At 41.9% G+C, this 15,947-nt stretch overlaps 1 protein-coding gene across 1 annotated transcript in view; it reads right to left on the reverse strand.

Moving 5' to 3' along the window:
* Positions 1 to 11,782, reverse strand: part of LOC137658823 (alpha-1-inhibitor 3-like) — a 39,082-nt gene extending 27,300 nt beyond the window's left edge. Inside the window, exon 1 of the mRNA XM_068393893.1 lies at positions 11,643 to 11,782. Within this exon, the coding sequence (XP_068249994.1) occupies positions 11,643 to 11,710 (68 nt within the window). The 5' untranslated portion in view covers positions 11,711 to 11,782. The remainder of the gene's footprint in view (positions 1 to 11,642) is intronic.
* Positions 11,783 to 15,947: the final 4,165 nt, after the last annotated feature.

Raw genomic sequence — 15,947 nt, forward strand, 5'->3', positions numbered from 1 at the left:
GAAGTTAAAGAGCCAATGTAATAACCACCTTAGTCAACTGTTTTCCCTGTGATCCTAGGTTACTAATTAACCAAACAGCCAGTCCTTATAACCACCAGAGTCAACTGTTTTCCCTGTGATCCAAGTTTACCGAGTAGCTAAACTGCCAATGACAATAACCACCTGAGTCTATTGTCTTCCCTGTGCTTCAAGTTTAGTGAATAACTAAACAGCCAAACGTAATAACCACATAACCACCGGAGTCACATGTTTACCTTTTGATCCAAGTTTGCTGAGTAACTAAACTGCCAATGACAATAACCACCTGAGTCCATTGTCTTCCCTGTTCTCCAGATTTACTGAGTAGCTAAATAGCCAAACGTAATAACCGCCGGAATCTATTGACTTCCCTGTGTTTCTATTTTGCTGAGTAGCTAAGTAGCTTAAGGTGGTGTTGTTCATTCTATTTTGACTCAAATTTTCAGCTTGTGCGCATAGTTTTATGTAATAGACATATAATCCATGAGCTGGAACTCTTACAAATGGATAATGGTTTTTCTGGGCTCAAGCCATGACGTCCTGATGGAAGGTTCCTTCAGTAGCTTCCTAAGGGTATATATGACTACAGTAGATATTCCCAGAGAATTAAACTAAAGGTTTCACAGAATTCTAACTTCTGGTGCGAGTAATACAAGGTTTCCCTTTAGGATATCGTATAATAACGGGACGTATGCTTGACACGCCACATAGCTATCTGCACCCCACATAGCGTTTACGCTTCAAGGGGGAAGTGTGGCAATTATGGGAGAAGCTGTTACAAAACTCTCCTCCTTCGTTACTGTTACGGTACTCGGTGACGCTCACATCTGACCGCCTTGTTGGACTGAAGCCGCCAGGGCGCGCTTTTCCCCATTCCTTCTTCTGTAGCGTTTATGACTAGGTGCTTTTTTCCCAGTTTTCGCTAAGTGATACGTAATGTCGCAATCTTCTGCCTCGCCTTCTTCTGGAAAGTTGAGTACCATATTCTTGTATTGTAAAAATAAGCTCTAGCTGTAAAGTATTTCTTTTTATCTTAAAATTCTCTGTTTTGTGGCGTAGCTGTGCCTCGCCCGGAGGCGTCATAATGCCGACGCTGTTGTTCGCTTCGCATGCTTTATTTAGTTAGCCAGGACAACCTTCCCTGTCTTATTAACTAATTATCAGCATTAGTTATTTAGTCTTCATTGCTAGGAATTATTTATATTATACCGACAGTATTCATTTTCGGCGAATGTAGGTATCTGAATTTGTTTGCTAGATTGCTAGCCTAGCCCTTAGGCTCGATAGCCTAGGTGTTTTTGTTTACTCTCATGCATGATAAAATAAGTGTTCCTAGTGTTAAATTACGAAATGAAGATATAGGCATTTATACATATAACATTCAGTGATTGCTCATATGTTTTTTCGCCTTCTAGGAAGTATACAAGGGGTTTCGGTGATCTTGGTAGCCGACTCCCTTGTCCCTAACCTAACGCTAGGGGTCTTGTATACTTTCTCACCTCCCCAGTTACCTTACCCAAGGTAATCTTCCTCTGAGGTAGCCTAGGCTATATCCTAGCACTCCTTACATTGAATTGCATTCGGGTAAGGTTAGGCTAGGATTTTTCTTTCCCCACTCCTTGCCATAGTACATGCGCTTTGAGTTTGGGACAGAACCTCAGAGTACCAGTCGTTTGCTTCCATCTTCCCATTAGGAGAATGGACTCTCCTTCTGGTCCCTGCTGGTGAGTGATGATGTGGGGGGTGTTGGCTCTGCCCTTCCCCCTAGTCCACACCTGGTTGGGTTAAGACCCTTCCTCCCAGTGATCTAGCGATTTGTCCTATCCTTGTCTTTCATAGTTTGGGGGACTATCTCCCCTAGCCTAGGTTAGGCAGTGCAAGGGGATTCTGTTTATAGTTTAGGAGAGGACACTTGTGCTGTACCTTTTCTGTGCTAACCTACCCTAGGCTGGAGAATGAATTCTTCCTATACCTAGATAGTGCTAGCCCTGAACAGAATCCCCCGCCTTGGGAGTGCCGGTGGGAGCTACGCCTCCTCCTACACTCCCTCTCAGGACCCTCACCCCTCCCCCCTCTATCCTTTTGTGTTGGCCTAGCCATCACACCTCTGTCCACCGTTCTACAACTCAACCGCGGGTTGCAGGTTTGGCTCGGTCCTTTTGTTGGTTAATCCGAACTGCTATGCTTCCTGCATATAGTCGAACTATGGGATGGCATACGACAGGTCGGTCTGCCGGCGGAAGACCTCACTATCTTGAGTGTTCTTCGGTCCTCCCTTGGGCTGCCACCTGTAACTCTAGCCGGCTGCCGGCTCTGTTTTGGCTGGATGAAAGGTTACCACCCTCTCCCTTTCATTTGAATACTATTTCCGGAGGAAGAAGGGGTATGAGTGCTGAGTACTACCCTTCCCTCTCTCTCCTCCTATCCTATCACTCTCTCTCTCAGTGCCGGTCCACTCTGCCGGCGACAGGTGTCAGTGTCTCCCGGTATCCTCTCTGTCTCATTGATTGATGTCAGTGTCGGAATACCTTCGCTGGTCGCTTGCCGGCTGCCGGGGCCGCCGACTTGCCGATGATCTGCCATCACATAAAGGTGTCGCCCTCAGAGGTCTCTGCCACATAGACTGAGGGCTCTGAAGGGTCTCCTCCTTGATGGAGATTTGCCGGCGCCAGGCGCTGCCGTCACGCTGCCGGCATCATCTAATCATATCTAGGCAGTGGACAGTCACTCCTCCCTGCCGGACCAGTGCTGGCAGTGATTATTGTACAGCTATAGACGATAGCCAGTACATCTATGGTATAATATATACCTTAGACTGAAAACTATTGTGTATAGTTGTGCAGAAAAATTTTCCAGCATACTCTGTGCATCCATGCGCAGTCTCTTGCCGGGACCTAACCTGAACAGGGAGGATTAGATTTCTCCCTCCTTTTCTTCTATACTGAATGAACTCAGTTCCCCCTCTCTCACTGTATCTAATTCCTCATAGGAAGTCTAAGCTTTGCTCATCCTATGTGGATGTTTCTTCCTCCTATCAGGGTTCATGAGGAGTCCCTAGAATTAGCTATCGTGTGAGGTCACGGCAATTGACTGGGCGGGTTGCACAAGTATGTGTCTTTCCTGCCTCCTTTCTAGCTTACCTATCCTAAGCTTATACGTGAAAAGGAATCTTATATTAAAATTTTTTATAACTATACTAATCTAAGATTACTGTGAGTGATGACTGTTATTGACTTCCACAGACTCATTTGCCTCTTTCTTTTACAGGAGGAGTACCTACGGTGTGAGAGCGCCTTCTGCAGCGTTCGTCGCCCCGATTTCTACGGCCACCTGGCGTGCCGAACCCACGCTGCCTGTTCGATCTCCCAAGGGAATCTTCGCTATTGGGACCCGCAGGTCTGCACTGTATGCAAGAACCTGCTCAATAAAGCGTTTGACAACCCTCCGTCAGCGGAGGCCAGGGCCATCGCCCGAGAGAAACTGCGCATGTGGGTGCGTGGTTTCCAAAAGAACACCACGGGGCCTTATCTCCCAAATGAGAAGATGAGAGCGTTGCTCTTTCCTAAGGCATCTGCGGATGCCGTCATTCCCAAGGCTGAGATCCCCTGCGTCCAACTGACGGTCGAACCGGACGTTTCGGACGATCTCCAAGACTGTCATCTCGACGAAGTGGAGAGGATGTCAGTAGTGTCGGACAATACCGAAAGGACCCTGATGGCTGAGGGTCAAGAAAAGAAAGATCAAGTGGAGACTCCCGACTCCGAGGGCGAGGTCGCCCGCGTCTCCTCTGTTTCTTCCGTTGCCATTTTGGAACCGATCCCCTCTACCTCTGCCACTCCAGTACCTGCAGTGCTGGGCACCCAGGATACCCTCCAAGCCTTGGTGGCACTCCTGGATGAGAAGTTCCGCCAAGGACATGCGGACCTTAAGAGGGAGATCATGCGGATGTCAAAACAGACACCGAAGAAGATCAGTGTCAAGGATCTTCCCGCCTGCTCAATGACAAACCCTTGGTGGCATGCAGAACACATGCCCATCACGAGCGGACGCATCGTCATCAACCCTAAACCCTTGAAGAGGTGGAGTTCTGGCCTAGCTTCGAAGCCTACCCGGCCTGTGACGTCTGTTTCAAATCCGAACCTGTCTCCAAGGAGGAGACCGAGCCTAAGGAGGTCATAGTATTTGACCACGCTAAGGCTCAAGCTCTTCTTGCTGACTGTGTCAAAAGTAGGGGCTACACCAACTCCAAGGTGCCAGCTCTAAGCAAGAAACATCCATCCTTTCTTGCTCCTCCCACCATGGTATTTCCTTTCGCTGAAAAGTCCCTTCTGGCAGTGCTGAAGGCGGTGGAGGAAGGAAAACCCTGCCCTACATTGGAGGAATGTAGGCCTCTCTCCCTCGCCCTCCCTCCCGACGACAAAAGCTGGAAAGATATCCAGTTAACTTTCGCGGTTGGAAAGTTGGAGGCTGACGTTGTGGGACGTCAGTTTAAAGAAAACCTCCCCAAGCTCACCGAGTACCTTCTGCGTCGGGAGCAAGACACAAAAGAGAGGCTGGCTGCCTCTCTGTCTCTTCAAGTACAACTTGAGACAATGGCCGGGGACATTCGGGTCCCAGGCTTCTACATGGTTCTTGCGAAGATCCACCTTGCCACCTTGACGAAAGACCTATACAGCTTCATCAAGACCCAGAGAGCCTGTAGAGAATTCGTGTTTGCTGATGCCACTGTCAAGCACGAACCCCGGAAACTGATTTCCTCCAACATTTGTGGTAAATATCTCTTTCCTAACGACCTAGTGAAAGAGATCGTTGACAGAGCCGCCACCGAGAACCATAACCTTCTCAACAAGTGGGGCATGACTCGAAAGAGGAAATCTTCTCAGGATGATGGGGCCCAACCTAAGAAGAAGTCCAACAAGCCCCGACCCCAGCAGCGTCAGGCTAAACGCCAGTTTCCGGCACCTGCTACTCCCCAGTTGGTGGCTCAGCCACAACAGACCATTCAGTTGGTCCCTTAGCCAGTGGTGGCTCAGTCACCAGTCTTTACACCAGCCTACGAAAGGCAATCCACTACCTTTCGCCCCAAAGGTAGAGGCTCCGGCAGAGACTCCTCTCAACGTCCATATAGAGGGAGAGGAGGAAGGGGAGCAGGCAGCCGAGGTGGTAAATCCTCGGGAAACCAGAAGCATTGAAATGCTTCCGGTGGGAGGAAGACTCCGCCATTTTCAGGATCGTTGCACCTTCGATCCTTGGGCTCACAGCATCATCAAGAAGTGAATAGGGTGGAGCTGGGTAAAACCACCTCCAACCTTCCATCAATTCTTCCAACACTCCACCCCCGTCCTGGAAGAATACGTCTTAGAACTCTTGAACAAGAAGGTGATCAAGAGGGTGAAGTCCACCAGGTTCCAGGGAAGACTATTCTGTGTTCCCAAGAAGGACTCCGACAAACTCCGAGTCATTCTGGACTTGTCCCCTCTCAACAAGCTCATAGTGAACAACTAGTTCAAGATGCTGACTCTTCAACATATAAGAGCCCTACTTCCTCACAAGGCCTACACGGTCTCAATAGACTTGGCGGACGCCTACTGGCACATTCCAATGAATCACCAGGCTTCCTCCTACCTAGGATTCAAGCTTCAAAGAAGGCAGTACGCTTTCAGGGCCATGTCCTTTGGACTCAACTAGCTCCAAGAATCTTCACGAAGCTTGCAGACACGATCGTCCAACAGCTACGCCTTCAAGGGATCCAGGTGATGGCTTGCCTAAACGACTGGCTGGTTTGGGCAGCATCCTCAGAAGAATGCTCGCGTACTTCCAGAAAGGTGACCCAATTTGTGGAACATCTAGGTTTCAAAATCAACACCAAAAAGTCTCGACTGTCTCCAGCTCAGAAGTTCCAATGGCTGGGAATCCCTTGGAACCTTCAGTCACACCGTCTTTCCATCCCTCTGAAGAAAAGGAAGGAAATAGCGGGTTCTGTCAAGAGACTCCTAAAATCCAAACAGATTTCAAGACGACAACAGAAACAGGTGCTCGGCTCCCTCCAGTTCGCCTCAGTGACAGACCCAGTGCTACGAGCAAAGCTAAAAGATGCATCGAGAGTCTGGAGAAGAAACCCATCCATCACTCGAAGACATCTCAACAGACCTCTACCAACCAGGCTTCGCTCACTCCTAAAGCCATGGTTGGAGGCAAAGAACCTGAGAAGATCAGTTCCTCTTCAGCCACCACCTCTGTCTGTCATTATCCACATGGATGCTTTGCTAGAAGGATGGGGGGTCACTCCCATCAGCTACAAGTTCAAGGAACATGGTCTCTCCTATTTAAGACGTTTCACATCAACATCTTGGAGGCCATGGCGGTTCTTCTTACTCTGAAGAAACTGTCTCCACGTCCATTGATCCACATATGTCTAACTCTGGACAGCGCCGTTGTGGTCAGATGTCTCAACCATCAGGGCTCAAGATCACCCCAACTCAACCAAGTGCTATTGCCCATCTTCCGCCTAGCGGACAAGAAGAGATGGCACCTCTCAGTAGTTCACCTACAAGGATTCCGTAATGTGGCGGCGCATGCTCTATCGATGACAACCCCAATAGAGTCGGAATGGTCCCTAGACACAGAATCATTCTCCTTCATCTCCCGTCAAGTCCCGGAACTGCAGATCGACCTCTTCGCGACGAGCGACAACAAGCAACTTCCTCTTTATGTGGCCCCATACGAGGACCCCAGAGCGGAAGCTGTGGACGCCATGTCCCTGGACTGGAACAGATGGTCCAAGATTTACCTGTTCCCTCCACCCAACCTTCTGCTGAAAGTCCTCACCAAGCTGAGAACCTTCAAGGAAACAGCAGCCCTAGTGGCACCCAAGTGGCCCCTGAGCAACTGGTTCCCCTTAGTCCTGGAGTTACAGCCCAAACTGGTCCCTCTGCCAGACCCAGTTCTCACCCAGCAGGTTCAGAAGTCGACTTCGCTTCATCAAGGAAAACCCGGGACCTTCATCTCATGATTTTTTCTCCCTAGCCATGAAGAAGAGGTTTGGGATCTCGAAGAAATGTTTAGACTTTCTAGAGGAATACAAAACAAAGTCTACTAGAAGGCAAGATGAGTCATCTTGGAAGAAATGGGTGTCCTTCGTCAAGGCTAAAAATCTTACAGAAATCTCTATAGACTTTTTGTCTGTCCTTCTTCATTCACCTTCATGGACAAGGCTTAGCAGCCAACACCATTTCCACTTGCAAATCGGCCTTGACAAGACCATTACTTTACGCATTCCAGATAGACCTGTCCAATGACTTCTTTAACAAGCTGCCAAAGGCATGTGCTAGACTCCGTCCTGCACCTCCACTGTGACCCATCTCCTGGTCTCTTGATAAGGTGGTCCATTTGGCCTCTAGTTTGGCCAATGAGTCTTGCCCTCTGAAAGACTTGACTTAAAAAGTGATTTTCCTTTTTGCTTTTCCTCGGGAGCCCGAGTCAGTGAAATAGTGGCTTTATCTAGAGAAAAGGGCCAGATACAGTTCGCCGAGACAGGGGAACTTACCCTCTTTCCTAACCCAATGTTTCTTGCCAAGAATGAATTTCCCATGAAGAGGTGGGGTCCCTGGAGAATCTGCCCTCTGAAGGAAGATGTCTCTCTATGCCCAGTGGAGAGTCTAAAGGTCTATCTTCGAAGAACTTCAGACTTTGGTGGAGGACAGCTTTTTAAAGGAGAAACATTGGGATCTGATTTGTCCCTCAAACAACTAAGGGCGAAGATCACCTACTTTATTTGCAGAGCGGATCCTGCCAGTACACCCGCAGGTCATGATCCCAGGAAAGTCGCCACTTCCCTAAACTTCTTCCAAGCAATGGATTTCGAAAGCCTTCGATCTTTCACAGGCTGGAAATCCTCAAGAGTGTTTTTCAAAAACTATGCGAAGCAGGTGCATGAATTGAAGCGTTATGTGGTGGCAGCAGGTAGTGTGTTGAAGCCTGCTGCTTACTGCTGCGCAGAACAGTGAGTTATTCGGGACTCTAACTCAACGGGTGCCTGTGTTGACCCTAGTGCGAAACATAGTGATTTTAAGTGCCACCTGGTGACACTATGGACTGTTCTTCTTCAAAGGTGAAGTAACATAGACAGGAACACGTGTACCACATGTTTTCTGGACATGAAGTGTATATAAGACCCTTAAAAGACTTTATAGTTCTCTTGGAACTTATGTGTGTAATGGCAAGTTCTTTCTTTTCAGATTCCACACCCACGTCTTCTGTTGTCTTTAGTCTATGTTTGTTAACTACATTTTATTGAAATTTATTTATTTCATGTCAATTCTAAAATTTTATTGAATAAAATAGAAATTTTCGTTACCATATGCGTCTCATTTCGCCCTATCATATGCAATAAAATACTGTTAGAAATTTTATTATCCTTATTATTTGATCATTATTATAATCTATGTTATAATATTGCTTCTATATGATGCATACTCACCTAGAGAAAAGTAAAATTTATTCCAATACTATTACTTAACTTTCCTGATCTGTCTACGAGACCGGCAAGATCTTCGTCTACAGGCAAGTTTTTTCATCAGGTTAACTTCAAGGTGTTCTTTACGTCCAAATAGGACTTCCCTGCCAGGGGGCCAGGAAGCCATAACATAGTATATCCTATCGGTAGTGACATGGAACGGAGATGTCACGGTCTCTAAGGTCATCAGACCAAAGGAATATTGTTTAGAAGTCGAAGGCACTACAAAAGGGAAAAAATCCACGATACATAAATTCTCTGGTACACTTCATTCAGGACGTCATGGCTTGAGCCCAAAAAATGGATTTTGAGCTAAGCGAAAAATCCATTTTTGGGTGAGATAGCCATGACGTCCTGATGGACCCGCCCTGGTTCTCTATTCCGGCCTGTCAGGCCCTTCCCTATCTTATTGTATCATGGAGGCTGGCATAAACGCCGAAGGAATGAGGAAAAGCGCGCCCTGGCGGCGTCAGTCCAACATGGCGGTTGGATGTGACATCGCTGAGTACCGTAACAGTAATGAAGGAGGAGAGTTTTGTAACGGCTCCTCCCATACTTGCCACACTTCCCCCTCGAAGCGTAAACGCTATGTGGGGTGCAGATAGCTATGTGGCGTGTCAAGCATACATCCCCTGTTATTATACGATATCCTAAAGGGAAACCTTATGGGTACTCGCGCCAGAAGTTAGAATTCTGTGAAACCTTTAGTTTAATTCTCTGGGAATATCTACTGTAGTCATATATACCATTAGGAAGCTATTGAAGGAACCTTCCATCAGGACGTCATGGCTATCTCACCCAAATATAGATTTTTCTTTTCGCTCAAAATCCGTTATCAAGATCATTTTACCAAATTTGTGGTTATCCATGCATTGACATCTAAACGAGCACCCCAAGTAGCATTTCAGCTACTGTTCTTTTCTTCAGAGCTCCATCCACCCTGTAGAGCAATACTTGTAGTGAATTCACAGCTGAAATTATTGCAGATAAAATGCATATGGCAAAATCTAGTTATTGTCCATGGAAAGTCAGGCCCCTCACAAAGCCAGTGTTCCTTAGAACGTGGCAATGGCGACATCAAACATTTGCTTGTTGCTGGACGGGAGACAACGAAGCTGAATTTATGTAATTCCAGGAAAACTTCAGCTAAAATGCTGGTATTAATCGGGCATCACGGACCGTTGTGTTGGGCTCTGAGGTCAAAGTTCGATTAACTTCGTCCACGTTTCCTAACGATGTGATTGCTCGCATGGTAACTGGAGAAAACTATTGCTAGTTTAATAGATTATGGTGATTGGACATTTAACATCACCACATCCTAATTACTAAAATTACATGTTACAACGATGAAATATTAAGTTTAGAATTTTTTTTCAACGTAATTGGCATCGCTCACTGATTTCATGTAATCACCGTTCTACTTTTCAGTGATTTCATGAAATCACTGGAATTTTTAGTGATTACATGTACTCATGAAGGGTCTAAGTGATTACAGGTATTCACTGAAAAGTTGTGATTGCATGAAATCACTGATTACACGTTTCCACTGTAACTCTCTCTCTCTCTCTCTCTCTCTCTCTCTCTCTCTCTCTCTCTCTCTCTCTCTCTCTCTCTCTCTCTCTCTCTCCTACTTTATAAATATGTATATATATATATATATATATATATATATATATATATATATATAATATGATATATGTATATATGTATAAATATACTTACACCCATACATACATACACATAATGATAGTAGGTCAGTCTACTTGGTGTATGCGTAGGCAAAAAAAAATGAATCATAACCAGAGATATGGCCAGTCAAGGGAGCCAATAACTCTCTAGCGGTAGTATCTCAATGGATGGCTGGTGCCCTACCAACCTACCAACAACAGTCAGTCATAAAAGGATAATATCCTTTTGGGTCTAAAGATACCCGGAAAGACCCAAAGAGAGAATTCTATATTAAAAGGTATTTGTTTCCTTTGTGAATCTACTATATATATATATATATATATATATATATATATATATATATATATATATATATATATATATATATATATGATTCTAGGACATTTACGTACTGGACATTTGGGTCCCGGACAGTTGTTTCCCGGACAATTGTGTCCCAGGACAATTGCGTCCCGGATATTTGCGTACCTGTATGTGTGTTTTACTTTTTCTATAAATCTTTTCATATTTACCTTTACTGTATACTTTTACACAGTAATTTTATTTATACCTTTATCCTCCCTGAATATGCATATGATTTAATGGCATCAAATAATTTAGATTCTTCATACTCTGACAATAATTATACCTTTAATCATACTTGACACGAAAGGAGATATATATATATAGACATCAATATTTCAGTTGCACGTATTATTACCTTTAAAAACTTTATAGAAATTAATGACATTATACAATATATTACACAAGCAAAATTAAAATAAAAGCTTAGTAGTTCACCACTATATAAACGAAGTTTATGAAAGAGCTAAGTAAGTCCAATATATTACACACAAAAAAAGAAAAAGAAAAAAAAAAAGCCTAGTAGCTCACCACTATGTAAACGAATTATATATAAAAAAAACTGAGGTTGAACTGCCGTGCATAATTAGTCCCTTCTGCTTCTAGAGAAATCAGGAATTGTTTTCAATAGGTCTACGTGAATACAAAAGTAAAATGATAGTCAACTTCTGTATATCACTAGTTTTATGCCATATATCTTATTTACAGTAATTAGTAGTTCTGTAATCGAGCGATAACATACATACATACATACATACATACATATATACATGCATACAGACATAGAGATAGACAGAGAGTCACTTCCGTATCTTTTAACAAATATAATTAGTCACTAAAAACAAGCACTGGTACGCATATTGCCGGGACGAAAAAGTCCGGGGACGCAATTAGCCGGGACAAAACTGTCCGGGACGCAAATGTCCAGTACTCAATTGTCCTACCACCATATATATATAAATATATATATATATATATATATATATATATATATATATATATATATATATTATGAAATTGATGATAAGAAACTTGTGGTTACATAACTGGTAAGTCTTGTGTATGAAAGCGTACTCACCCAGAAGAAGAAGTCGCAAAACAGATCAGAGCAACGATTGCTCTCAGAAGTTTTGATGTACGACCCATCCCGGCACAGTTCTAATGCACAGCAAGTGTAGAGCAAAATGCTTTCTTGCTTGCTACTCCCAAAGGGTAGAGGCCGAGTCCTTATATACTGCTAGTCCCTAGCAAGAACGGGTTCCAGAAGAGATGCTGGATTCTGCCACACCTCTCTGGGTCATCTTGGGCAACCCGTTAGAGAAATTTAGGAAACATTTTGCGTCCTCATTTCTCGGCGCCGCTTTCTATCAATATCAACAAATTCGCAATAATGCATATAGGAACATCATCTGCTGCCAATCGTTCGCAAAATGTTCAATACATAAAATCAAATCCTGCCATATGAAAGATTCAACCTCCTTGTGTTGAGAGGATTTATTTTAGAATGTTATGCTTTCTTTGATTGGATCACTATTCTCTTACCAGTATTTAACAGTGGTATTTTATATATATATATATATATATATATATATATATATATATATATATATATATAATGTATGTATACATATATGTACTGTATATATATATATATATATATATATATATATATATATATATACACACTGTATATATATCTATATATATATATCTATATCTATCTATCTATATATATATATATATATATATATATATATATATATATATATATATATATATATATATAATCTTAACCCTCATCAGTCGTTGGTAATCCCTCGCATTACAAGTCCTCAGACATGACCTTACACACGCTTCTGTTTATTATTATTATTATTATTATTATTATTATTATTATTTGCTAAGCTACACCCCTTGTTGGAAAAGCAGGATGCTATAAGCCAAGGGGCTCCAACAGGAAAAATAGCCCAGTGAGGAAAGGAAAGGAAAAATAAAATAGTTCAGGAACAGTAACATTAATATAAATATTTCGTATATAAACTATAAAAACTTAAACAAAGCAAAAGGAAGAGAAATAAGATAGAATAGTGTGCCTGAGTGTACCCTCAAGCAAGAGACCTCTCATCCAAGATAGTGGAAGACCATGGTACAGAGACTATGGCACTACCAAAGACTAGAGAACAATGGTTTAATTTTGGAGTTTTCTTCTCCTACAAGAGCTGCTTACCATAGCTAAAGAGTCTCTTCTACCCTTACCAAGAGGAAAGTGGCCAATGGACAATTACAGTGCAGTAGTTAACCCCTTTGGGTGAAGAAGAATTGTTTGGTAATCTCAAGTGTTGTCAGGTGTATGAGGACAGAGGAGAATATGTAAAGAATATGCCAGACTATTCGGTGTGTGATTGTATAGGTAAAGGGAAAATGAACCGTAACCAGAGAGAAAGATCCAATGTAGTACTATCTGGCCAGTCAAAAGACGCCATAATCATGTTTTTTGTGATTAGTTTTAAACTATGTTGATAAGATATGTGAGTGTGAGTGTATTGTATATATATTTATATATGTACAATATAAATATTTGCTAACAGAAAAACATTTTAAAAACGTTGATTTTATATAACCAATGCAGTATTGAGTCTCTGGAATAAATCTCTTTTCCTTTTCATATCTTATCAACATAGTTTAAAACTAAACACAAATAACATGATTATCAATTAAGACATTAGATAATTGTCTTCTGTGGAATAGAAATTGGACGAAATTAAGAATATAAAAGCCGTTAAAAAGTTAGAAATAAAATTTAAACTGAAAAACAAATGATAGATGTAATAAATCGCAAGTAAAAACGTTACAGGTTTAGAAATTTGGTAGCCTTAATTTGATCGATATTGAAATGAGTTTATAGTAAATAATTAACATAGAATAATTTTGGGAAATCCGTCAAGTATTCCTACCGGTTTAAAGGTCACTCATGAATGGCAAAGGCAAGGGACAGTGACATTGCCCTTGGAAGCAGGACAATGCCCTAGAGACTGACCATATATATATATATATATATATATATATATATATATATATATATATATATATATATATATATATATGATCAGCACCCAGGCCACCTCTCCAGCCAAGCTAGGACCAGGGAAGGCCAGGCAATGGCTGCAGATGACTCAGCAGATAAACTTATAGGCTCCCCCAAACCCCTAAACCTTAGCTCACAAGGATGGTAGGCTTACAGACGCTAGAGCGGCTAGAGGCACTTGCAAGTCTGAGCGGGACTCGAACCCCCTTCTGGCAAACACTAGGCAGAGACGTTACCAATCAGACCACAACATTGTGTACAAATTGCAATTGGTCACAAGAAAATCGTCCAAAAGAATAAGATTATTTCTTGCTACAATCTCCTTTCACATTGAAGAGTATTTCCTCGTAGAAAAGTCTTTGGGAAGCCCCCCCCCCCCCCGAACACCCCGTCGTAAGTTTCTTTTTCAAACTTTAAACCCCCTCCCCCTCCCCCTCGAAACACAACACGCTCCTACGCCTCTGAGAGAAGCACACAGTTCCAGGAAGGGGAAAGGCTTAATAAAAGGTTAGGAGGTCGACGACCCTGACACTTTTCGTGTTTGCTTTTCAAGGTTTAAGTTTAGTTATTCAGATTGAAAGTTATCGATTGGATCCATAGAATTGATGCGAATATCTCATAGCAATCCCTTCTTCTCGGTCAATCAATTGCCTGTCTGTCTGTCTGTGTGTCTGTCCTGACCATCTCTGATATTGTTATGAGTTTTGTTAGAGTTAAACTTCTTGCCCTGTAATTTGCACAATGCACAATATTTAGCTAGATCTCTGTTACGGGGTTCAGCAACCCCAGATTTACATTCAGAAGTTTGAATTGACGCAAAGATAATAGCATCATCTGCTTATGCAACAAGCTTGTTTTCCGGGCAAAGCACATGTGTACATACTATGGAAAGTATTGGACCCAGAATACTATCCTGAGGAACACCAGGTATCACATTCCTGTACTATACTCGCGTGATAAACAACAACGGTTATTGAAAGGAAAAATTTTGTACAATTTTCCTTCTCTCTCTCTCTCTCTCTCTCTCTCTCTCTCTCTCTCTCTCTCTCTCTCTCTCTCTCTCTCTCTCTCTCTCTCTCTCTCTCTGTATATATATATATATATATATATATATATATATATATATATATATACACTAAAAAATTAAGGGTATAAAAGGGGTAGAAAAAGGGTATTTCTAGTGGTTAAAATAGCATACCCTATCGGGGTATATAAGAACTATAATATACCCTTTACAATATACCCATAACAAGGGTATAACATATACTTGAGATACCCTTACTTAGGGGTGTATCGTAGGTAAAGAATACCCTTTTACAGGGTATTCTATACGACATAAATACCCGTGTATATTAATTATGATTTTATAATTAATATCTATTCCACCATTATATAGGTGTAGTAATAGCTTATAAGTAAATAAAGTAATAAGGTCAATGATTTTAAAAGTTTGGTTTATCAATTTATTATTTCCATTACACTTGAAAATCAAAAGTATATATATAATATAAAGAGTGATGGCAGAAGCTGCAAAGCAAACCGTACGCAGAAATCTGTGAAAAGAAAATATTTGTTAGTGTGTGTGTGCCTGAATATATATATATATATATATATATATATATATATATATATATATATATATATATATATATATATATATATATATATATATATATATATATATATATATATATATATATATATAGAAAAGAAAGGAAAAAATATCATGCATAAATACCTAACTACCTCAAGTCAAACTGATTAAGAAATCATTGGCGTCAGTGTTTGCTTACAGACTACGCGTAATCGTAATGTTATTAACGTTTAGCTGAATACGTTGTTTATGGTTTTTTTTCCTCCCAGACAGCTTGACGCTCTCTCTCTCTCTCTCTCTCTCTCTCTCTCTCTCTCTCTCTCTCTCTCTCTCTCTCATAATTAAGTACTAATGATAATTTCTTACTTATTTTCCCCGGTGTTAGTAATAATGATTTTTCAGACTATCACAGCCTGAATGCAAAACTAATGATGATGTCTGACAATTTTTATTCGTAACCACTGTTTATGCTTGCATAGATGGACAGTTAGTGTTCTTACCTTGGTTAACAGATGAAATGTAGTGTAGATATTATAATCCCGATGACGCTAATTGGAGCAATTTATCTTCACTGCTAAGCAGACGCAGAGTCCAGACGCCACTGAAATTTCCCGCCAAATTCCCTGGCTCTCGAAGAATCTCGAGACGGCAACAATACAAATTGCCAAGTACCGCATTTTGTAGGAACTTGCTTCAAAACTATC

Source organism: Palaemon carinicauda, chromosome 19 (assembly GCF_036898095.1).
Source record: "Palaemon carinicauda isolate YSFRI2023 chromosome 19, ASM3689809v2, whole genome shotgun sequence".
Lineage (NCBI taxonomy): Eukaryota > Metazoa > Arthropoda > Malacostraca > Decapoda > Palaemonidae > Palaemon > Palaemon carinicauda.